This window comes from Capra hircus, chromosome 23, assembly GCF_001704415.2.
Source record: "Capra hircus breed San Clemente chromosome 23, ASM170441v1, whole genome shotgun sequence".
Taxonomy (NCBI): Eukaryota; Metazoa; Chordata; class Mammalia; order Artiodactyla; family Bovidae; genus Capra; species Capra hircus.
The window spans coordinates 1,584,536-1,607,982 of NC_030830.1; the positions used below are offsets into that span (position 1 = coordinate 1,584,536).

A 23,447-nucleotide genomic window follows, 5' to 3' on the forward strand; every position below is an offset into this window, starting at 1 on the left:
CGCTCCCCTTCAGCTCTCTCTCCCGCGGGAGGGGCTCACCTGCCTCCTCAGCTCCAGACGCTGACAGCTCCCAGCAGGGAGTGGCCTCTGGTCCAGGAGGCCCTGCGAACAGAACCTGAACCGCAGGGCCGCCTCCAACCCCACCCCGCCCACAATTTGAGGTTCCGCCCACTGCCTTGGGAGCTCCGTTCTGGCCTCTGGATGCGGAAGGTGGGGGTGGGGGTCAGGGGGGTAGGGTGTGGGGGTCGGAGTTGGGCGTAAGGGTCACAGGGTGGGTAAGGGTCGGGGGGTGGGGGGTAGTGGGGGTCGGGCGGGGGGGGGGAGTGGGGATCAGGGTGGGCGGACCCAGGCCTCCAGGATGTGGAGGTTTTTTCAAAGTCTTTAATTCGTGATCTGACTTTCAGCTCTAGAGAAGAAACCGAGTTGGTCCTGGCAAGCGCACCCAGCAGGTCTGGGTCACCCGGCAGAGCACCATCTCCCACCACCACCACAGTCAGTCCCCCTTGGCCTCCTAACTCTCAGCCCAGTGAGCCCTGTCCGGGTATTGTTAGCAAAAGACTGTGCCTGCAGCTCTGCCTGCGGGCACTCAGATGCCATTTCTCAGCAGCCTACAAAGAGCAATGCTGAGCATGGCCCTGTTCTGCAGAGCTTTCTGGAACTTTGAAGGCCTTTCTCCCTCTAAACTTGTTTCTTCCCTAACTTTGAAAAACCTTTCTTTAAACTTTTTTCTTCCTTTGAGGACCTTCTCCCTCTAAACTTGTTTCCCCCATGAGTGCTCCATCCTTGCATAATGAAGATTGTCAACTCAAATAGCAGGGACGTCTCGGCCTCTCCCACGAGCGTGGCACTGGGCTGGGCGCTGGGCACCTGGCTGAGAACATGACCTTGACGTTAGGTGCACTGCAGGTGATGAGAACACCAGAAGTGCTCAGAGGTACCTCCTAGATGTAATGAGAAAACATCTAGATGGTGGCAGCCACACACAAAATCCCCAAGAAAGTCCCCGGCAGACACTTCACTCTGGATGGACTTTATGGAGGAGCTTCCATGTTCTGTATGGTTCCCGCTAGGTGACCAGCCTTGCTGCTGCTGCTAAGTCGCTTCAGTCGTGTCCGACTCTGCGACTTCATAGACGGCAGCTTACCAGGCTCCGCTGTCCCTGGGATTCTCCAGGCAAGAATACTGGAGTGGGTTGCCATTTTCTTCTCCACTAGGTGACCGGCCTTAGGACAGCCTAATTCTCCTTGACTTGATTTTGTGTCCATACCATCGACTGCAGTGTCTGGACAGATTTCTAAAGGGAAGGTGAGGCTACATGGGGGTGCGATTATGCACAAATGTTAAAGCTCTTCAGCCAGAAGCAGAGGGAAATAGCATTTTAGATCCAGGTCTTCTTGGGGATGTCAGAGAACAGGTCCTCTGAGAATGACCTGGGAGGTCCCGGGAGGTGGCGGTGGGGGGCGGGGACTGTGTTCTGGAGGGGATTGAGGAGAAGACAGTGGCAGGAAGGAGCCTTGAAATCGGAGCCAGGCCAGATTGGGAAGGGCCTGCACCCAGCACACGGAACCCAGAGAAGGGGGCCCGGTGGTTCCGGGTTCCACACAGGAAGTGCTGGGCAGTCGGCACCTGCTCCCTCACCTCCTGAACGTGACTTCAGGTTCCGGATTTGTCCCAGCTCAGAACCTCTCACATGTGAGTGGCTTTTCCACCTGGAAAACCGGTCAGATCCTAAATCCAGAGACCTCGTCTGTCCTGCACACCTGTCTTAGCACCCCTCGCCCCAGCTCTCACCCCAGCTCAGAGCACGTGCGTGGTGGGCTCTGCTTCAAGACGATCCACAGACTGTTTTCTCTGCAGAAACACTGCAGGACCCATCCCAGAGTCTCGGGTGTTCCTGCCGTACGAACACAAGGGTGAGACAGAAACCCCCAGGGCAAGCAGAGATTTTAAAAGAGCAATTTGCCCTAAACTCGTTTAATATGGTTTTTCATTTCAATTGTCTCCTAGCCAGTGGCTGGATTTACTGTGCTTACTTGTTTGTGTCGTGCACAACCCTCCGAGCCAGAAGGTGTTGTGTGAGAGCAGAGCCAGACGTCTCAGCTCAGCACGCTGAAGTGGAAGAGAAGGGTGTCGGGGTCCCCCAGTCCCCTGAATGGGGTGCTTCTTCCCAGAGAGGCTCGCAGCTTTGGGCATCTCTGGGCCCCCGCTCCAGCTGTCCGCCTGCCCAGGAGTTAGCGTCCAGCCATCTGGAGCCAGGCCTTGTTCGATGTGTCCAAAGGAAGGACAGGAGGCAGGGGGCCTCATCCTGCTGCCGGCCTCTCTTTCCATGGGGAGTCCAGGTGAGCCCTGATCCAGGAGCGGCTGCCTGGACGCAGTGCCGGCCCCAGGCTCCCGTGATGTTCGCAGCCGTCAGGGCAGACGCCCGGGAACGCCTCTGTCCCCAGGAGGAGACGCAGGAGGCCCACAGGCCACCACGAGGCGTGCTGCCCTCTGCCTGCTCTCGGAGACGCTGCTTCAGGGCCCAGGCGTTGCAGGCCTCGCTGAGGGCGCTTCACTGGGAGCCAGCAGGACGCTCACCCCCGCTGTGCACGGAGCCAGGGCCTCTGCCCGCTCGTCCTCAGCTCTGGGCCTTCACGCTCCTGACAAGAGGGCTCTCTCCTCTACCGTGGACGCGGGCCGCCCCTGTGTGCCAAGGCCTGAGGGACCTCCCTCCGTCCGGCTTGTATCCCCATGGTAGGAGATGGCTTTAACCAAGGATGAAAAAACTGAGCTCGAAATGAGAAAAAAGCTTTTCATTTTTTCCTCCCTCTTCTCCCAACAGTAGCTACATGGACTTAATCCCGCCAGGCTCCTCTGTCCATGGGATCCTCCAGGCAGGAATACTGGAGTGGGTGATCGTTCCCTTCTCCAGGGGATCTTCCCGACCCAGGGATCGAAACTGGGTCTCCAGCATTACAGGCAGATTGTTTACCATCTGAGCTACCAGAGAACTCCCAAAACAATATATAGGGGACGTCAAATCCTTTTAACAATCATTTAAAAATCAAGAGATTTTGAAAAGCTATCTTATCCATCTTAATTTTCCATATGTGATTATTTTTAAGAAAGTAGCATTGTACCTGAAAAATATTTCCTTATCTGGTTGAATCTGAAGGATCCTGCCAAAAAAAAGGAAAACCAGGCTGCTAGAAGGAAGCATTTTCAGAAGTGTTCCAACACTGACCAGACGGGATGAGGTTTCTGTGTTTTTCAAAGTCTATTTCATGATCTGTCTTTCAGCTCTAGAGAAGAAAGTGTTGGTTTCTGGCAGGCGCACTCCAGCAGGTCTGGGTCACCCGGCAGAGCACCATCTCCCACCACCACCAAGGTTAGTCCCTTTTGGCCTCCTAACTCTCAGCCCAGTGAGCCCTGTGCGGGTATTGTTAGCAAAAGACCGTGCCTGCAGCTCTGCCTGCGGGCACTCAGATGCCATTTCTCAGCAGCCTACAAAGAGCAATGCTGAGCATGGCCCTGTTCTGCAAAGGTTTCTGGAACTTTGAAGGCCTTTATCCCTCTACACTTGTTTTTTCCTTAAATTTGAAGAACTTTATCCCTCTAAACTTGTTTCTTCCTTAACTTTTAAGGCCTTTCTCCCTCTAAACTGGTTTCCCCCAGGAGTGCTACATCCCTCCATAATGAAGATTGTCAACTCAAATAGCAGGGACGTTTCGGCCTCTCCCATGAGCTTGGCACTGGGCTGGATGCTGGGCACCTGGCTGAGAACATGTGTTCTGATGTGTTTCACATGTGATGAGAATACCAGAAGTGCTCAGAGGTATTTCCTAGGTGTTTTGAGAAAACATCTAGATGGTGGCAGCCACACACAAATTCCCCAAGAAAGTCCCCAGCAGACGCTTTACTCCACACATACTTTATGGAGGAGCTTCCATGTTCCCTAATAGCTGACTGGCCGTAGGACAGCCTCATTCTCCTTGACTTAGTTTTGTGTCTCTACCATCAACCGCAGTGTCTGGACACATATCTAATGAGATGGTGAGGCTTCCTGGGGGATGTGATTACACACAGATATTTTTTAAATTTACGTATTTATTAAAATTGGAGGCTAATTACTTTACCATATTGTGGTGGGTTTTGCCATGCATTGACATGGAGCAGCCATGGTGTGCATGTTTCCCCATCTTCTCTAGAAGCTCAAGCAGCCATCTCTATGTCTTCTTTGGAGAAACGTCTGTTTAGCTCTTTGGCCCATGTTTTTTGATTGGGTTGTTTATTTTTCTGGTATTGAGCTGCAGGAGCTGCTTGTATATTTTTGAGATTAACTCTTTGTCAGTTGCTTCGCTTGCCATTATTTTCTCCCATTCTGTCTTTTCACCTTGCTTATAGTTTCCTTCGTTGTGCAAAAGCTTGTAAGTTTAATTAGGTCCCGTTTGTTTATTTTTGCTTTTATTTCCATTACTCTGGGAGGTGGGTCTAGAGGATCCCGCTGTGATTTATGTCAGAGAGTTTGCCTATGTTTTCCTCTAAGAGCTTCACAGTTTCTGGTCTTACATTCAGATCTTTCATCCATTTCGAGCGTATTTGAGTGTGTGGTGAGGGAGAGTTCTTGTTTCTTTCTTTTACAAGTGGTTAGCCCGGTTTCCCAGCACCACTTGTTAAAGAGATTCTCTTTTCTGCTTGGTATATTCTTGCCTCCTTTGTAACAAATGTTAAAGCTCCTCAGACAGACGCAGAGGGAAACAGCATTTTAGATCCAGATCTTACTGGTGATGTCAGAGAACAGGTCCTCTGAAAATGACCTGGGTGATCCTGGGAGGTGGTGGTGGGAGGCGGGGGGATGTGTCCCGGAGGGGACTGAGGAGAAGACAGTGGCAGGAAGGGGCCTTGAAATCCAAGCCAGATCGGAAAGGGCCTGCACCCAGCACATGGAACCCAGAGAAGGGCGCCCGGTGGTTCCTGGTTCTGCACGTGAAGTGCTGGGCAGTCGGCTCCCCTGCTCCCTGCAGCCCGGGCCTCAAGTGTTTTAGCTTCTGTAAAGAAACAGGAGGTGGCCGGGAGGAGGAGCCCCGAGCCAGGAAGGTGTCCCAGTGTTCGGCAACACGGAAAGACAGAGCAGGCTGATGGTTAAAAATGAACGTTGATTAACCAGGCGATTCCTGGATCACGAGGCTGACCCAGCATCATCTCCAGTGAGGTCAAGCCCCTGAAATGGCCCCAGGAGCTGAGATGAGGTTGTGTGAGTCACAGAGGCGCCCTTGCTCTGCAGCCCAGTCAGCGGGCCGGGACCCCTCCTCCCGCTCACTAATCTCACCCCACAGCCACCCTGCGTGTCACATGGCAGAAAAGCCGGACTTCAAGTTTGGCTGTACGGAGGCTTTTTTCCAGACCAAGGAATTTTATGAAAACTACACAGATTGAAAGCTTCAGTTTCACAAAGAGGTTTCTCTCTACAAACCCTGTTCAGTCCTAATGTGGATTTATGACGCAGAGGAGAGGACCAGGTTGGACCTAAAGAGTCACTCAAGAAGAAGTCAAATGATAGGGGTAAAATTCCCTGAGACTCAGAATGAAGCAATCACAGTGTGCCTCAGAAAGGGGTAAGAGGTCCTGGGTGGGGCTGCGAGGGTGGCGGTGACCTGCCCAGGAACGGAGAGCTGGGAAGGGAGGACCCAGGGTGGTCCCCCTACAGGACAGCGGGAACAGGGAGTCGGCGGGACGCACAGGCTGAGATACAAGGAGTGGGCGTATGGGAGTGACGCCAAGGAGGGGGGCCGCAGAAACAAGAAGGGAGGCAGACATACTTCACAAGCAATATTCAAATTCAAAATCAGAGTTTCACACGTGTATCTCTCAGCTCGCGTTTAAGACTTGTGCCAGAGTTGCTCGTATTTCCTTTTCATGAATGTCTGAGCCTGACTTCCTGACAGCAGTTACACCTATTAGCTCCACAGAGTTGGTGGGCAGAAGACACTGCGTGTCACCTTTTTTAACTTCGGTGAGAAGTGATGGGAAGCTTGGTACACATCTGTCTCCACCACTGTTGACGGGAAATACCACCACGGACTTTGCACGTCACCCACTAGGCCCCCAAGGAGAAACCTCCAGACACATCGCTGTGCTGGAGACGTGGTGGGTTCCGACGTGAAAGGGGCCCGATTTCGTGTCCGGCCAGCATTTCTCACAGGCAGCACCGCTGACAAGTGGGGTCCGATGACCATTCCTGACGTGGCTCCTGTGCCCCTCCACTAGAGGCCAGCTGCGCCTCCCTCCATTAGGACAACAGAAACGCCTCCGGGCGTGCCACCTGTCTTCAAGGGGCACAGTGCCCACCAGCTGATAATGATGTCACAGACTCATTCAGCCCAGGAGGGCACAAACCACGATAACCGGAGGAAGACAGGAAAAGTCTCTTCGGGCTGAATCTAACCTGGCCTGGGGAATACAGGGAAGGGCTTATATAGAAACGAAAGTGAGAATGCTTCACCAGCAGTTTCACAGAATTTTCCAGACCCAGCGGAGACTTTGTCACGATGAGAGTTTAGGTGATTCCTGTATCCCCCACCACCCCGACCCCCACCCCGGCCAGAGATTACCTGCTCCACGAGCAGAACCAGGACCCCGGGGAAGCCCAGTTGGGATCCCCGGATGCATGTCAGGCGAACGTGCACACACCCTGGCGCTAACTGCTGTTGTTGATCATATTACATGTGAATTACATACATGATATGGAGCGTATGTTAATGCCCTGCCTACGGCGAGGTTCCAGGACACATTCACCCTGAGTTTGTGGTGATCGGTTATCGGAAACCAAGACACCTGTATACTCACCTGTTTACTCAGCCAGTCCTGGTTACCAGGGCTCATAACCAGTGACTCTGGGCAACAGGCCCTGGTGGGCGAGAGCCCCGATCCCTGGGCACCAGCCGCCAACGCTTCTCTGAGCCGGAACCACGCACACTCAGCTCTCAGAGCCTCAGAGCCGCACGCCGGGGGCAGGGCAGGCGTGACCCAGCTCTAAGCAGGGGAGATGTGGCTGAGGAATCGGTTGAGTCTGAGCCGAGAACAGCAGAGAGCCCCTGACTGCTGCTGGCCCACCTTCAGGTTGCTGTCTGCACCACCATCCAGAACAGAGTTCTGCAGAAAAACATGCAGTTCTCGGCGAGGAAGAGCCACATTTAAGTCCCCATGTCCTGAATTGGTTTCCCAGAAGTTTTACCTGCATTTTTTGTTCCTAGGTTTCCTTAACAAAAGAAATCCCTTGTTTAGTTCAGTTCAGCTGCTCAGTCACGTCCAAGTCTTTGTGACCCCATGGAGTGCAGCACACCAGGCCTCCCTGTTCATCATGAACTCCCGGAGCCTGTTCAAACTCATCGAGTCGGTGATGCCATGCAACCATCTCATCCTCTGTCACCCCCTTCTCCTCCAGCCCTCAGTCTTTCCCAGCATCAGGGTCTTGTCCAATGAGTCAGGTTTTTGCATCAGGTTGCTAAAGTATTGGAGCTTCAGCTTCAACATCAGTCCTTCCAATATTCAGGACTGATTTCCTTTAGGATTGTCTGGTTTGATCTCTTTGCAGCCGAAGGGACTATTGAGTCTTCTCCAACCCCACAGTTCAGAAGCATCAATTCTCTGACGCTGTCTCTTTTATAGTCCAACTCTCACATCCATACGTGATTCTGCAGTTTTGAGACTGCTCCATCAAGCTGGGGAAAGGCCGTCTGTGCCTCTGGGGACACCACTGGACAAAAGCAGGGCTGGGTGCGTAAGACAAGGATGGGGTCGTGACCGTGTCCACCAACAGCTCTGCTGCTCGAGGATTTATTTCACTTGCTTTGCTCAGTCGCTAATTTGTGTCCAACTCTGCGGCCCCGGGGCCTGTAGCCCACCAGGCTCCTCTGTCCATGGGGTTTCCCAGCAAGAATCCTGGAGGGGTGGCCATTTCCTCCTCCAGGGGATCTTCCCGACCCAGGGATCACCCTTCATCACTGGCAGGCGGATTCCTCACCCGGGAAGCCCAAGGAGCACTGAGGGTGAGCCAAAGGCCAGAGGGACATTGACCCAAGGACGCTGGCTCGGAAGAGGAAGGTGACTATTCCTTCCCAGGAGGGCGGAACATGCCACCTGCACCTGTGACCTCAGATAGCCAAGGAATGTTGCAAGTACAGGCAGAGCGGGCTGCCAGGACCGTCAGGCCCTCCTTCCGGGAGGCTGAGAGTGAGGAGTGGAACTACAGGGCTGGGCAGTGCAGGCGCTAAAGCAGACAGCCACCACTTTCTGGCGGTTTCTGAGGTTTGAAGAGAGAGAGAGGAAGGGAGGGGAGCCTGTGCCTGCTGCAGGAGGTGGGGGAACGGAAGAGCTCTGTGCAGCTGAGTCCACAGGCCTCTGGAGGAAAGCGCCTCCTCCTTAGGGACCTCAGTCATTGTCAGCTGACTACACCAGGCCCCTCACGAGCTGGCGGCCAGTCTGCCTTACTCAGAGTCGACTCATGTAATCTTCATCTCCTGTAAAAACTACCTTCACGGCAACACCTCGATGGGTGTTAGACCAATTAACTGGTCCTCTGAGCCAGTCAAGGCGACACACAAAATTAACTGTCACACTGGGCTACCTCGTTTTTCTGGTGGTCATGTATGGATGGGAGAGCTGGACCATAAAGAAAGCTGAGCACCAAATAGTGATGCTTTTGAACTGTGGTGGTGGAGAAGACTCTTGAGAGTCCCTTGGACTGCAAGGAGATCCAACCAGTCCATCCTAAAGGAAATCAGTCCTGAATGTTCATTGGAAGGACTGATACTGAAGGTGAAACTCCAATACTTTGGCCACCTGATGGGAAGATCTGACTCACTGGAAAAGACCCTGATTCTGGGAAAGATTGAAGGCAGGAGGGGAAAGGACGGAAGATGAGATGCTTAGATGGCATCACTGACTCGATGGACATGAGTTTAAGCTCTGGGAGTTGGTGATGGACAGGGAGGCCTGGCATACTGCAGTCCATGGGCTTGCAGAGAGTCAGACACGACTGAGCGACTGAAATGAACTGAACTGGGCTACTTCTTTCTCTCATAGAAACACATGCTCTGTGGAGTTGAAAAGCCAACTATAGAAATATCCCAACCAAAATGTCTATATATTTTAATGTGAAAAGACTGGATTGAGGTCTTTCATTTCTCAGGATTTGGTTTGCACTTGCCTGGTACTCAGCATCTGAAAAAAGACTATTTTTCTCCATAAAAAATTCTGTAGTCCACGGCAGGACTGGCTCCGTAATCTGCAGGGCTGGTGCAAAATGAGAATGCAGGACCCTCTGCTCAAAAGCTGTAAAGACTCTGAAGACAGTGAAAGCAGAGCACTGAGCCGGGGGTCCTTCTCGGGGGCCCAGGGAGGCCCACCAGCCACCCCTCCTTGAAGCCAGAGCTAGTCACAGACAAGACCAACCGGGAGGATGGTAAGTGACGGCGAGCGTGGATCGGTCACGTCTGACTCTCTGCGCCCCCGAGTTTGTGGGATTCTCCAGGCCGGAATCCTGGAGTGGGGAGCCAGTATCTCCCGGGGACCTTCCCAACCCAGGGATCAAGCCCGGTCTCCTGCACTGCAGGCGACTCTTCCCGGCCTGAGCCACCAGGGAAGGACTATGACGAGGACAGGAATTCCGAGTTTATTGATGACAAACGCACGGGAGATTATAAGGCAATTCTATTGAAAAATTTTAATAAGATCAAATTGAAAAATCCAGTTTTGAGGAAACTGCCCATGACATGTAGCGCAGTAGGTCCAGCTAAGAGAGAGCCGGGCAGAGGCCGAGCTCCGTGACAGGGTCTGTAACACCCGGGACCACGGCGTCCATCCTCACAGGTCCCTGCTGATGGCCTGATGGGGACGAAGGACAAACGCCTCTGACCCTGGCTGGACAGACAGCTCACTTCAGGCGACAGTGGGCACAGGCTAGGGGGAGGTGGGCGCTGACGCCACTGGACCTGCTGCCTGCTCCCAAGGGCAGCGTCTCTGCAGCCTGTCTCTCCTCATGGCTCAGGTGCTGACTTGGGTACAGCAGAGACAGTGGACTAGAGACAGGCTGAGAATGTGGGTCACACCACCAGGTTAGAGGGAGCCCAGCTCCTGATGACGCCACAGGGAGGCCAGTGGACCCCGCACCGCTCTCTACCCGAACCTCAGCATCGGTTGGTTGTGGGCCCCACATCTCAGCAGGGAACACGGGCGGCTGCAGAAAGCTTCGTGCAGTGTAGTCACTCATTCATGTCCGACTCTTTGCGATTCCATCGCCTATAGCACGCCAGGCCTCCCAGTCCATCACCAACTCCCGGAGTTACTCAAACTCATGTCCATTGAGTTGGTGATGGCATACAAGCATCTCATCCTCTGCCGTCCCCTCCCCCTCCTGCCTTCAGTCTTTCCCAGCATCAGGGTCTTTTCCAATGAGTCAGCTCTCACAGGCGGTCTGGATCAGCCCTTTTTTTGTGGACCCTCACCAAGGTCACATGGTCTCAGCTCTTCGCAGAGATCGGGGAGAACGGTGAGGGGCACCGGGGATCCCCACCACCTCGTCACGGTGAGCAGAAGCGGCCGCAGAACAGGATGGCCCCAGTCTTGCTGTGCTGGATGAAGAAGAGGAAGGGGCGGTTGGCACAGAACCGGGGCAGGATCCTCAGGCATTTCAGCATGAAGCCGGCCATTGTGGAGCCTGCGGCCTCCGTGCCCTCCTCGGTGACCTCCACGAAGGACTTGTGCACGACCTTGGACAGGTACAGGTCTCGCTGGGATGACATCCCACTGAAGTCGGCTCGGGCCTCCTCGAAGGCGTCCGTCATGCCCAGATCTCGGAGGACACACTCCATGTCATAACTCTCCTCCAGCGTGAACCGGGGAAGAAACACCTCCACCTCCTCCTCGTCCATCGCATCGGGCTTTGTCCACGCGACGAATTTCTCGTAGGTCAGGGCCTTCTCCACCTGGAGGAGAAGGTAGAAGATCTCAGGGTCTGCAGCAGCCCTGCCCCGGGGACTGTCTGCTGTGACCCACACACCGCGCCCTGTGGGCCCCACACGAGTTTCCGGAGCCCAGTGCCCAGCAGGGATCCAGACGAGACCTCGGGCTCTGGGGCCACGGCTGCCTGGTTACCGTGTACACGTCCGTGCTTTCACTGGGCAGCAGGATGACCATGTTCAGCTCTTGGCCGACGTAGGGAAGCACCAGAATCTGGGTGCTTATTTCTTCAATGTAGGTCATTTTAAAGGTGGACTTCTTGAACATCATTTGCACAGGTTTCTCCACGTTCTATAAAGGAAATGGATAAACGTTAACTGAAATAAGACCCATGGACACGCGGGACGAGTCATCAGAGCCGGCCCCCTGCGCCCACACACTCTGTCTTGTCTCCAGACCCGCCTCAGCCCCGCCTCGTCAGCTCGTCCGCTCGGCTCCAGCTCCCACCCCTGGTTCCCAGTGCTCAGGCCTCAGGCTGCTGTTCTCCTGCTGACCCAGGAGGGCTCCATTCGGACATGCTCGGCAGGACCTCGCCCCCGGCTCCTGCCTGCCTGACATCCACATCTGGACGCAAAGGAGCCTCCAGCTCGGCTCGCACACTGGCGGCTCGTGTCCCCTCCACCTGCTCCATCTGTATGTTCCCACCTCTGCTCATGGCGACACCACTCATCCCGCTGTCAAACCCTGCCGTGTCCTGGGCGCCTGGCCTTCCCGCCCACAGCTGACCATGAACAACCATGTGGGCTCTGGTTTTAAGACAACAGCGCTGGCCTGGGGGCTCAGGGGCAAATAACCCGCCTTCCAATGCAGGAGACACAGGCTCCAGCCCTGGTCTGGGAAGACCCCACAGCCCAGGGGCTTCTAAGCCCACAGGCCACAGCTACTGAGCCTGGGCTGAGAGCCCGGGAGCCACAGCTCCTACGGTCACGGACCCGGAGCCCGAGCTCTGCACCAGGAGAAGCACCAGCAGGAGAAGCCCGAGCCCCGAGCCCAGAGGGCCTCCGCCACGGCAGCGGCAGGAAAGGCTGAGCGGCAAGGAGCCCCGCACAGCCGAGTAAATAGATACAAGGATCAGAAAACCACAAGGCAATCTCACTTGTGCTTCCTACCCCCACCACTCTCAGCCCAGCCACCGTCCTCAGGAAAACTTCCAAGTAACCTCCCGGGTCCTGCACACGGGCCCGAGGGGCTCTGTGGGATCAGAGCCACTGTGAGGGGCCACGGGCTCTGTGAGAGTCAGAGGAGGGACACAGGAACCAGGAACCCGGGCCGTGGAGACCGCTAGGGAGGCTCCTCTATGCCCTGCAGAGAAAGGCGTCTGTGTAGGTAGCTCCTGATGGGAGGGGTCAGCCGGTAGGATCCAGGCCCATGAGCATCACAGCTACAGTCTGGAGTTTGAACTGGATCTTGGGCGATCTAGTAGGCCCAGAGACCTGCGAGCTGCCCCCAGGGATGTGCGATACAAGACGGAACACCCACCGCACGGACCACCCCTGATGATACCTCAGAGGAGGAGCAGGGGGAGAGGAAGCCAGGGTTTGCCCGGATCCACATCTGGGCCGCCAAGGCCACAAGAGGCTCAAGTTCCTGAAGGTCAGCCTCCTGGCACGATCCATAAACTAAGAGGACCCCAGGGACTGTTTCCAAAACCTCCTTCACTTTATGAAACATTCTTGCTCACCTTGCTGACTCTGAATGGCCTTTCCCTGGTGTTTTCTTTGGGAAACTGTTTTTCCCAGTTTCCTTTGAAGTAGATGGCATTCACGAGAACCAGACGTGTCGCGGGGTTAACTGAATTTGCAGACAGCAAATCTCTAATTTTACCTGCACAGAAGAGTTTAAGGACCAGTTAGCTAACAGGGTTTCCTGGTGAGGTGCTGGGCAGGGTAGTTACTGGCCCGTCCCCTCGAGGAGTCAGTGCCCAGACCAGAGGGTTCACTGTCCCCCAGACAACCACGTGCAGAGAGTTGTCTGTTTACTCGATAAGTTGGGTCTCACTCTTTGTGACCCCATGGACTGTAGCCCATCAGGCTCCTGCATCCATGGGGTTCCCCAGGCAAGAATACTGTAGCAGGTTGCCATTTCCTCCTCCAGGGGATCTTTCTGACCCAGGGATCCAACCCGCCTATCCTGCTCTGGCAGGTGATTCTTTGCCATCTGAGCCACCAGGGAGACCCATGCAGGGAGCCTGGCCTGAAAGCAAAATCAGGGACAAAAACCTTCAAGTCTCTGCTCAGAAAGATACCATGAGTTGCATAAAACACATAAAATGTACCCCAATGTTCATCGCAGCACTGTTTACAATAGCCAGGACATGGAAACAACCTAGATGTCCATCAGCAGATGAATGGATAAGAAAGCTGTGGTACATATACACAATGGAGTATTACTCAGCCGTTAAAAAGAATTCATTTGAATCAGTTCTGATGAGATGGGTGAAACTGGAGCCAATTATACAGAGTGAAGTAAGCCAGAAAGAAAAACACCAATACAGTATACTAACACATATATATGGAATTTAGGAAGATGGCAATGACGACCCTGTATGCAAGACAGGAAAAAAGACACAGATGTGTATACCAGACTTTTGGACTCAGAGGGAGAGGGAGAGGGTGGGATGATTTGGGAGAATGGGAATTCTAACATGTATACTGTCATGTAAGAATTGAATCGCCAGTCCATGTCTGACATAGGGTGCAGCTTGCTTGGGGCTGGTGCATGGGGATGACCCAGAGAGATGTTGTGGGGAGGGAGGTGGGAGGGGGGTTCATGTTTGGGAACGCATGTAAGAATTAAAGATTTTAAAATTTAAAAAAAATAAAAAATTTAAAAAAAAAATAAAGAAAAAATAAAAAAACAAAAAACAAAAAAAAAACACATAAAATGAACAAATAATAAGGGCAGAATTATTCACAGGGACAGAAAAAGGAATGTTCGGTCTACAGCGTGAGGGGACCCTCCTGAAGGGGAGAGGTCGGAGCCAGTGTGGACAGCACGGAAACGGATAAGCGCAGGTGGCCCAGGGCCTGCCCGCGTGTCCTGCAGTGACGCTCAGCGACCCGCAGAGCACGCGCTCTGCTGGACAGGCAGGGAGGTGGCGCCGCATCCAGAGTCTGCCTTTCGCCCTTTGTGAAAAGGCAAACTATAGGAACATTAACCACAACAGCCAAAAGTCAAGGTGTGATTGCTCTGGAAGAGGTGCACCGAATATTGATGAGGAGGGGGAAAGCTGGAGAAATTGGTTGCTGATTAAATTTCAGAAGCAGATTTGAAAGTTTCCAGTTCTTTAGAGAAAAAGCCACTTCTGTTTACATTCGATGGTCTTGAGAAGGAACTGATGGAAAATAAGACCGATTCAAATACTGTGCAAACAGAAGTAGTGACACGTCCTCACCTTCTGTCTTTTCAGCTACCCAGGTGTTTATGTGCTTCCTGGACTCCTCCGTAGCGCTGACAAAGTCCAGCTCTTCCATCTCTGCTTGGTAGAACACGTGGCAGGCATCTTTGAAAGACTAGGAGAGACGGAATGACAGAATGACATGGCTACAGAAACAGACAACGCCAACGGCTGACTTCTTCACCACGCATAACCTCAACACAGATCATTTGATGGTTACTTGTGTAATGTGCAAACGAATGTGCGAAATTAACCTTCAATCCGTGTCTCAGTTTTCAGCTACACTGAATAAACAACTGAGTAAAGCTCAGGCTTCCCAGGTGGCACAGTGGAAAGAATCCGCCTGCCAATGTTGGAGGAGCCTGGAAGGCTGCAGTTCACAGGGTCATGAGGCTGAGCATGCATGCATGAAGGTGGAGGGAGATGGCTTGGTAGCAATAAACTGGTAGAACTAAAAAAAAAAGGTGAGAATAAACTTGTAGGTAATAAAGCATGGAGCAATAAAGCATGGAGCTAAGACGGATAAAAACAAGTAAATCAGGCTGTAAAAGAAATTCGTACCAGCCCGTACAAACCTACAAATATTTGACCTCATGCTGACTATATTCACTTTGTACCACCTGTTTTAAAACAGTTAATTTAGAGTATGAAACAAGTGTGAAAAATAATGAAAAAAGTTATATAACAGAATAAGATCATTATCCTAAACATACAAAGAACTCAGTTTAAAAAAAAAAAAGACATAAAACCCATATTTAAAACTACACAAAGGACACATAAATAGGCAATTTTCAGAAAAGATACAAATGTTTGATCCACATGCAAAGCTGCTCAGTCTCATGAACAATCAGAATGTTAAAGGCTCAGGCCTGTAGCGCTGAGCAGAGGGTGGACGTGTCCACCCGCTACCCTTCCTGAGGACGAGAGGAAGGGCTACAGCCGTCAGGGCGGGAATGAGGCAGAATTCACTGAGATCTGAGAGCCTCCTCTGTCCCTTCCTTCTAAAGTCCATCTGAGTAGCACACACAGGACAGAACCACACAGACACGGTCCCTGCCGACTTGGCCCGGGCTGGGCCCCACCCCACACCCACCCAGGGGCTGGCAGCTGTGTCTCAGTACAGCCACCCCTGAGCACGCCGCCCACCACCTTGAGAAAGGGTGAGGGGGACACACACTGCTGCTGAGCCTGAAGCTCCATCCCTGTGCCCACCAGATAGGAAGAGCAGATCCATCAGAAAAGACTTTGATGCTGGGAAAGATTGAAGGCAAAGGAGAAGGGGCCAACAGAGGATGAGGGGTTGGATGCACCACCAACACAATGGACATGACTCTGGGCAAACTCTGGGACGTAGAGAGGACAGAAGAGCCTGGCCTGCTGCAGCCCACGGGCTCAGAAAGAGTCGGACACGACTCAGTGACTGAACAACAGCGGGCACACATGTACTGAGATGCAAAGACTTTCTCTATGTACAGGGCACAAGCCCTTATACTGGGCGTGGGGGCAGGGCGGGGACGAGAGTGGGAGGTCTCTGGCCTTATCTGCCTTTTTATATCATAAGAACACACTGAGAGATGACTTGAGGTACGTATGAAAAAAATTTTAAAACCATGAAAGCACTGTAATTAAATAAAACCAGAGAAAAAAAGACAAAAACTTAAAAAAAAATTCTGCATAGGAAAAGATAATCAAAATATTTACAGGTATAAAATAATTGAACGTCTCACAATGCACCAAAAAATTCCAACATGTGAAAAACAACATCAGAAATATTCTATTCGATCACTCCCCTGTTTGGGCCAACTAATCTGCAACTGTGGTATGATCTGTGTTAGTTCTCTGACAATCATCTCATCGAAGCTTCAGGAAAACGTGAACAAGGCTGTTACAAGGCTCCTCTTACAGGCAACGACCGAACGGTTCCAGGAAGCGTGAGGTCGTGACTGGGGTCCCACATCCCGCCCACCGTGTGGGTCTCAGCCCACAAGGCCTCTCTGCACCACAAGGCCCGCCTCCCGACTACACAGGACCTTGGTCTCTATCTGCTTCAGGCAATCGGGAGTATGACTTACCAAGAGGAAATCGTAAGGCTTCTGTCCAAAAAGCCTGTTGGCGGTTCTGAGCAAGTACTGTGTGCCGGTCCTATTAACTTCACTGAGAAGCTTCTGGAAACCCGGGTGGACATCTTCACCTCCGCCACTGCTCTTGCTTAGAGAAAGCGTCTGAAATCAAAAACAGAGAAAACCCACCACTGCAGTACGCCCTGACTACAGGAAATGGACACAACACTAAAGTCAGCCTAAGCACCGCACTGATCCTCACGGCAGCTTGAAACAAGACTCACGCAAATAACGGCGCAGTGGCTCTGGGAAGCCCCCCAGCCCGCCTCCGGCTCGGGCTCAGGCAGCGACGGCGGGAGCAGAAATGCCCCTGGGCGAGTCCAGGGCCCTGTGCTCGCAGTCTGCCTGCAGACAGGACCGCGGGCAGGCCTCCCGTTTCTGCACAAACAGGCCACGTCTTTGGGTCTGGACTGGCCTCGGAACGGACTCTGACCACTGGGACAAGAAGTGGCTCTTCTGGGCCGAGGCCTTTGTAAAGGCCTGGCAACTCCACGTTCGCTGTCTTGCCCCTGTTGCCAGGGTGCAGAAACGCCCAGCCATCCTGCTGCGGCCTCATGACAACGCGGCAGAGCGGACACATGGAGGAGAGTGCCTAGCGGATTGGGGCCGCTCCTGGACCAGGAGGAGCCCAGTGGGCACCGTGCGGCCAGGCCGCAGAGCCCCAGGCACGGTCCCGGTCATTCCCGGTCGTGGGCGGTCTGTCCGGGAGCCACAGAGAGAAGGTCCAGACAGCTGTAGGTGTGGTTGCACAGTGACACATAGCTAAAGCCTGGGCACGGGCTTTGCACCCAGCAGCCGGCCGAGGCCGGAGGGCCGGGCGCACCACTGCTGGAGGAGAGGAGGTTGGGCGGGAGCCCTGGAGAGAGGCCCGTGCAGGGCGGGAAGGCCGGCCCTCCCAATGGAATCGGAATCTGCACAGGAGGTGCCCAGAGAGAGGGCGGCCCCTTCAGAGCCTGGGAGAGCGGGAGGGGAGACAGTGCCGAGCTCAAGAGGGGACTGCTCCCTTTTCAGCAGGACTTAAAGGGAATACGTGCGTCTCCCAGGTGGCGCACTGGGAAAGGATCCACCTGCCGGGGCAGGAGACAAGACTCGCGGTTCCATCCCTGGGTCGGGAAGATCCCCTGGAGGAGGACATGGCAACCCACGCCAGTGTTCTTTCTGGAGAAGCCCATGGACAGAGGAGCCTGGAGGGCTGCCGTCCACGGGGAAGCAGACAGTCAGAGATGACTGAGCAGGAGCACCCGCGTATTTGCGTCCTGACACTTGCTGGGTGGAGGGGGCAAGTGTTTCTCACTCCCAGCCTCTCCAGCTGGCACAGGACCCTGAAAGTGATGGCCTTAGGGCAGAGGTCAAACTCAGAGCCCAGGCTCAAGGGCGCGATCAGGACTCTGTTACACCTGGAGGCCCTCTGGACCCCAGGACCTTGGGAAGGGTAAGAGCACCCCACATGCGGGAAGGCTGTGACCCCCAGGGGCCAGAGGTCAGCACCCCGCCGCCACTGTGGCCCAGGAGCTGACGTCCACACCCTGTGCAGCCCGCCTGGGGCTGGCTCTGGGCGTCTCGGCAGGACGGGCCTCGGCCAGCAGGGCCTTGAGCAGCAGGTCTGAGCAGAGGCTCGATAAACGCTTGCTCGTTCAAGCCTGTCCTGCTGGAATCGGGTGCTGCGCTGTCAGGAGCCCCAGGCCACATGCCAGAGAGACACTGGAGGGGGTGCCCAGGGAGGGGCAGACCGGGGAGTAGGCCTGGCTGTCGAGCAAGGCCTTAAGATTCGGATCGTGGACCTCGGCTCACCCGTCAAAGAAACAGCGTCTTCTGCCGCTCAGAACCGGCTTCCCGAACGTACCTGGCACATCTGGGCTGCGGTGTTGCCCCTGGCCCCCATGAGGACCATGGCCAGGGCAGAGGAGATGCTTAGGGGTGAGATAAACACATTTTTCGAGTTGTCTGCACCCAGCTTTTTCAGAAGGGTCAAGGCAAAGGTGCCGTTTGCTTCTGACAGCGCATCCATGGTGGCGAGGCTGAAAGGATGGATTTAAAATTAGTGTCACGCAAATTCAGGCCACAGGTCGACTGTGTCTCACTCTGCTCTTAACTGTTTTTAGCATTGATGCTTTGCTTCGAAGAGAAAACAGGTACACGCACAAAACTCAGTTTCCTCGGGGTTTCCCCTGCTGCCCCAGGCCCAGGCCCTGCTGACTCCGCTGGGGACAAGGGCCTTGGGACGCACCCACGTCCACCTCCAGGGCCCGGCCTCGGAGGTCGGCAGCCCCGACACGGAGGGTGTTTGGTGCAGAATAGGACACTGTGGGGCTGGGTGGAGGTATGTGAGGGTTCAGGGCCTCTCTGCCAGGTGTGAAGGGATGACAGCTGAGAGATCCCCAGTTCTTCAACAGAAAGCAGCATCAGTCCTAGATACCGACCTGGGAGAAACAAGCAGGTGAGCCCAAGGACAGGGCCCGAAGCCGCAGGGCGTGCAGGCTGGCAGCCCCGCTCTGGGCCCTGCGTCAGCTCCCTGATTTCTGCTCCCTGCATGAGGACGGGGACGCACCAGGTCATCTGCGCTCCTGATGGGTGCAGGGCAGCTCACCCCAGAACACTCCACTGCAGCACACTGATTGCTCTGAAGTAAAGCGACTTGAGAAACAGCTGGTGCAGAAAGCATACGCTGCCCTTCTTCTGTTCCCCCTGGAGCTGAAAATACATCTCCCCGTGGAAATACCCTCCTGTACCAGGAGGCAGAGAGACATCTTTACGGCCAAAGAGGGGAACGAAAGGCTGAAAAGGCTGTTCAAGAGACCAGCAAACCCTGTTACTTCACGACCTTGCTGCCCCAGGCAAACCCCCTTGTCTCGTCAAATCTTCACACACACAAAGCTGCCTGCCTGGTCACTTCTTGAGCCTTGTTTCTTCGAGGTTCGCACAAAATTCAGTGGGCTTGGTTTTCTGCTATCGATTTGTCTGAGGTCCGTTTAATTATTCGACCAGCCAGGAAGAACGTAGAGGAGAAGAAACACTATCCCTACACATTCTCTTCCATCTTTAGTATCCAGTTTCTTGCTCAGTAGCTGAGTCACGTCTGACTCTTTTGTGACTTCGCGGACTACAGCCTACCTGGCCCCTCTGTCCATGGATTTTCCAGGCAAGAAACTGGAGTGGGTTGCCATTTCCTCCTCCAGGGGATCTTTCCGACCCCGGGATGAACCCGAGGCTCCTGCCTTGCAGAAGGATTCTTTCCACTGAGCCCCCAGGACAGGCCTTAGTATCCAATAGCTTAACACTAATACAGAGAAAACCAGAAGGTCACTGGTCTTCAAAGGCCACAGCGAGGCTGGTAATAGTTGTTTTTCTGCACTGACAACAGTTGCTGATGGTCATTAAAGGCGAGAGCATACCCACTCCCTGTAAAATCACTAAACTGAAAAGGAGGGAATGAAGAGGTGAGGCCCAGAGGCCCATCAGGACACTCTGATGGCAGAAAGTACATGAACTGTGAGACAGGTGAACAGCCCACGCTGATGCAGGGCCCGAAATCAAACAGGAAGCGCCGCTTCGCGCACTGCCCGGGGCACTGACACAGAACCCCAGAGGCGGCACCGAGCCCCCCGGGCAGGGACTCGGGAGGGTCCTGGTCCCCAGCGCTGGTGGGAATTGCTCTGATAGTTTAGGCCCTGCAGACTCAACTCAGGAACAAGGCTATCAGAAACAACACAAAATGAGTCTAATTAGCAAACTGTGGCGGCTGACCTGCAGAGCAGCCAGAATCAAGGAAGTAGTCCAACATGGGAAAGAATGGAGCAAAAGCAGCTCCCCAAAGAGCTGATTTAAAAAGAGGCTTAGTTCTGCTGGGCTCCAAGAAGCAGAGTGAGAGCTGAGCAGCAGGTCATGGCTCTGCAGTCCACCCCTCATCCCTGTGGCAGCGCCCCCTCCCCAAATACGAGACAGAGAGAGAGAGGGGAGGACAGCAAACTAAACCCTCCTTTTTCAAATAGAAACTTGAACAGTTCGAGAACCATTCATTTCCAATAGTGACAAAGTAAGACCGCAATTTCTTTTCACACTGGGCAAATGATGCTTTAAAGTGGTGCCCCAGTGTTTCCAGTGTAATTAAGAATTGCTGTTTAGCCACTAAGTCCTGTCCGATTCTTTCATGACCCCGTGGGCTACAGCCTGCCAGGCTCCTCTGTCCATGGGACTCTCCAGGAAAGAATACTGCAATGGGTTGCCACGACCTCCTCCAGGGGTCCTTCCTGACCCAGGGTTCAAACCCATGTCTTTTATGTCTCCTGCACTAGCGGGCGGGTTCTTCACCACTAAGGCCACTAGGGAAGCCCTGGGGTGGATCGAGAGAGCCTTAATCCCCATAGAGTCTGGTTTACTGGAGACTTGGCTCCTGCGCTGTCCCCGCCTGGTCTGTGTGTGTGTGTGTGTGTGTGTGATCGAATGTGTAATCCGGATGGTTCCTTCTACTCTATAGGTTTACTGAGGGGCTTACGTCAACTGACGCCTGGCCCACAGTCGGTGTTCAATAAATGGAGAATAGAACTGCACACGCTTTTCCTTCTCGTGTCCAGAGAGCGTGGTGGGCGAGGTGCGTGGGCTTCCCGGGGTCTGACAGCAAGCCCTCTGTGTGTGTAGCACGCTCTTAGTGCAGCAGAAAAGAACAGGGGCTCCATTTACGCTCGTTTCTCTCTGCTGTACTGGCTGGAGTGATCAGGCCAGAAGCCGCGCTGCAATACAACACTTAGGACTGGAACTGGCCTCATGTGGTTCCAAATACTCAGTTTACATGGCCAGTATGACTGAAACCATGGCCTTTCTCTGGGGTGGTATAACGCTGAGGGTGCAGTTAGTCACCAATTGTGGGGTCCTGGACACGCCACCCCCAGAACACTGATAACCACAGCCCTTCCTGTTTATGGGGACCTCAATCCAAGGGATACTTTTCACACGCCCTGTCTGTCTCAGCCTTAAAGCACACCAGCGGGGAGGCACACAGTAGGGCCAGTCCCAGCAGAACCCGGCCTCCCCCAGCAGCTCAGTATTCCTGGCAGCATGTGAACGTTCATTTCCCATACTTTTTTTTCCCCTCAAACTAGAACTTTATGGGGGGTGGGCGGAGAGAAAAGGGAAGAAAGTAACTCAGGTTGTTGAGACCTGACCTGAGCCATTACAGGCTCGACAGGCCACACCAGGCCTAAGCTTCAGGTTCTTGTGAGCATGAGTCACAATTCTGGGAAGCCCCACAAGGTCCCCAATGACACCAAGGTCCCCCCCGATGACGCCAAGGTTGAGTCAACCACCCCACGCCAACTACACTATTGCTGAGACAAAAGACGGCCTGTATATAAGCAGCTGTGATTTAGAGCTCGGGGCCCTCGTCAAGATTCCACTGTGCTGGATGAGACTTGGGCCCTAACTCGAGCTAGCAATAAACCCCTTTATGCTTTTGCATTGCTGTGGACGTCTTATTCTCTCAGTTTTGGGGACTCAGACACTGGGCATAACAAGGTGCCAACTTATCGAGCACCCAGGTGCGACTAAAGTTTCTCCCAGGCCCTCTTGGCCCTGAAGATGCCCATTCTCGGAATACTGCGCCTGCAGCGTGTCTAGCGAAAACAAAACCAGCCGTAACAAGCTCTGAAACGGTCCTCACGATCATCCTCGCAGGCCTGAAGGACCCTGAGCGCAGGCCGCGCGGTGGGCGGGAGACCGCTGGGCCCCGGGGCCACTGGGCACTCAGGCCGGCTCCTATCCGCCCTCCGGCCTCCACCTGGGCGCGCGGGGCCCGGGAAGGCTGGGTGCCGCCCCTTGCGGGTCCTCCGGTCCCCGGTCCCGGCCGGCGGCGCCGCCACACTCACCGGGTCGCCACGTCCGCCGCGGCCGCCGGACTCCAAAGGAAACCTAGCCCGGCACGCGCCCCCGCCGCCGCCCGCCGCCCGCCTCGCGCGCAGGCCCGTTCCGCGGCCCCTACCTCCCCACAGGTCCTCGAGCGCAGCCGGAGCGGGCGGGGCGCGACAGAGTCGCCGAGCCCAAACACCGCGCCGGGAGGGCCGGGCCGGGCCGGAGCGGAGGGCGAGGGCCGAGCGTCAGGGCGAACTCGAGCGGGAGGGGCGAGGAGGGCCGAGGAGGGCCGGACCGGAGGGCGGGGCCTAGCGGGAGGGGCGGGGCAGAGCGGGGGGCGGGGCCGAGAGGGAGGGCGGGGCGGTCAGGACCCGAGGGCCGGATCCAGCGGGAGGCGCCGAGCCGAGCAGGAAGGGCGGGCCTGGCCGGAAGGGACCGAACTGGACCGGAAGGCCGTGACGCACGGCTGGGCGGGGCCGAACAGCAGGGGCGAGCCGGGCGCCAGACGAGTCGCGAGTCCGGTCCGGCCCCATTGCGGGGACCGCTACCCGGGGCCGCAGGAGGAGCGCAGGCCCGGCCCTAGGAGGCCTTCAGCGGGCGAGACCGGGGTCTTCGCGGGGCGCACGGGCTGATACTTGGTCCGCAGGGGCGCCGCTCGGGCACGTGGGCTTGAGTCTCTGCGCGAAGCCAGGCGCGCTCCTCCCGGTGCACAGAGGCCCCTGTGAACCAAGCACGGTGGGACCCTGGCCTGCCCGCCCAGCGCAGCCTTGGAGGGCGGACAGGGCGCCGGTGACCGCAGTGGGGAAATTAGCGACCTCATCTGAAACATGACAGGTTCAGTTTGGAAACCTGGGAGAGCTGGGAGCGTCCCTGGTGGCTCAGAGAGTAAAGAATCGGCCCGCAGCATAGAAGACCCAGGTTGGATCCCTGGGTGGGGAAGACCGGCTGGAGAAGGAAAAGGCAGCCCACTGGAGTATCCTTGCCTGGAGAATCCCATGGACAGAGGAGCCTGGCACCATTGCAAAGACTCGGACTTACCAGGCACACACAGGACTGTTCGAGTCTGAGTGTAGGCTGTCAGCCCAGTTTGG

At 54.9% G+C, this 23,447-nt stretch overlaps 2 protein-coding genes and 1 long non-coding RNA gene across 6 annotated transcripts in view; 1 reads left to right on the top strand and 2 right to left on the bottom strand.

The window, feature by feature from the left end:
• Positions 1-23,447, bottom strand: part of LOC102180906 (serpin B9) — a 35,888-nt gene that overhangs the window by 7,715 nt on the left and 4,726 nt on the right. The window contains exon 1 of one of the 3 annotated variants that reach the window (XM_018038981.1): positions 40-122. The exons of 1 other annotated variant lie outside the window; for it this stretch is intronic. The gene's annotated coding sequence lies outside the window, so the exon portion shown is untranslated. Of the gene's footprint in view, positions 1-39; positions 123-23,447 lie in introns of those variants that run through there. One more of the 3 variants, XM_018038978.1, reaches the window with a different exon arrangement.
• Positions 118-14,494, top strand: LOC108633475. The gene is made up of 4 exons (XR_001917102.1): positions 118-210; positions 405-492; positions 3,280-3,367; positions 14,408-14,494. It is a non-coding gene; the product is annotated as an uncharacterized LOC108633475 (long non-coding RNA).
• On the bottom strand, positions 9,685-22,621 carry LOC108633473 (serpin B6-like). Of its 2 annotated transcripts, none has more exons than XM_018038976.1 (7): positions 22,487-22,621; positions 18,359-18,533; positions 16,468-16,617; positions 14,393-14,510; positions 12,680-12,822; positions 11,134-11,289; positions 9,685-10,964 (listed from the first exon to the last, which is right to left on the bottom strand). In XM_018038976.1, the coding sequence occupies exons 2-7, from the start codon at positions 18,521-18,523 to the stop codon at positions 10,560-10,562; spliced, it is 1,137 nt and encodes a 378-aa protein (XP_017894465.1). In that variant the 5' UTR covers positions 18,524-18,533; positions 22,487-22,621; the 3' UTR covers positions 9,685-10,559. The 2 variants fall into 2 exon arrangements, with proteins under 2 accessions (XP_017894465.1, XP_017894466.1); XM_018038977.1 differs by lacking the exon at positions 22,487-22,621 and adding an exon at positions 22,374-22,437.

Excerpts from the sequence above, each read along its gene's own strand:
- LOC108633473 (XM_018038976.1), bottom strand. The coding sequence starts at position 18,523 with ATGGATGCGCTGTCAGAAGCAAACGGCACCTTTGCCTTGACCCTTCTG. Across the intron at positions 16,618-18,358 it reads CCGCAGCCCAGATGTGCCAG|ACGCTTTCTCTAAGCAAGAG; the intron begins GTACGTTCGGGA and ends TTTTGATTTCAG. Across the intron at positions 11,290-12,679 it reads GGCCATTCAGAGTCAGCAAG|AACGTGGAGAAACCTGTGCA; the intron begins GTGAGCAAGAAT and ends TTTCCTTTATAG.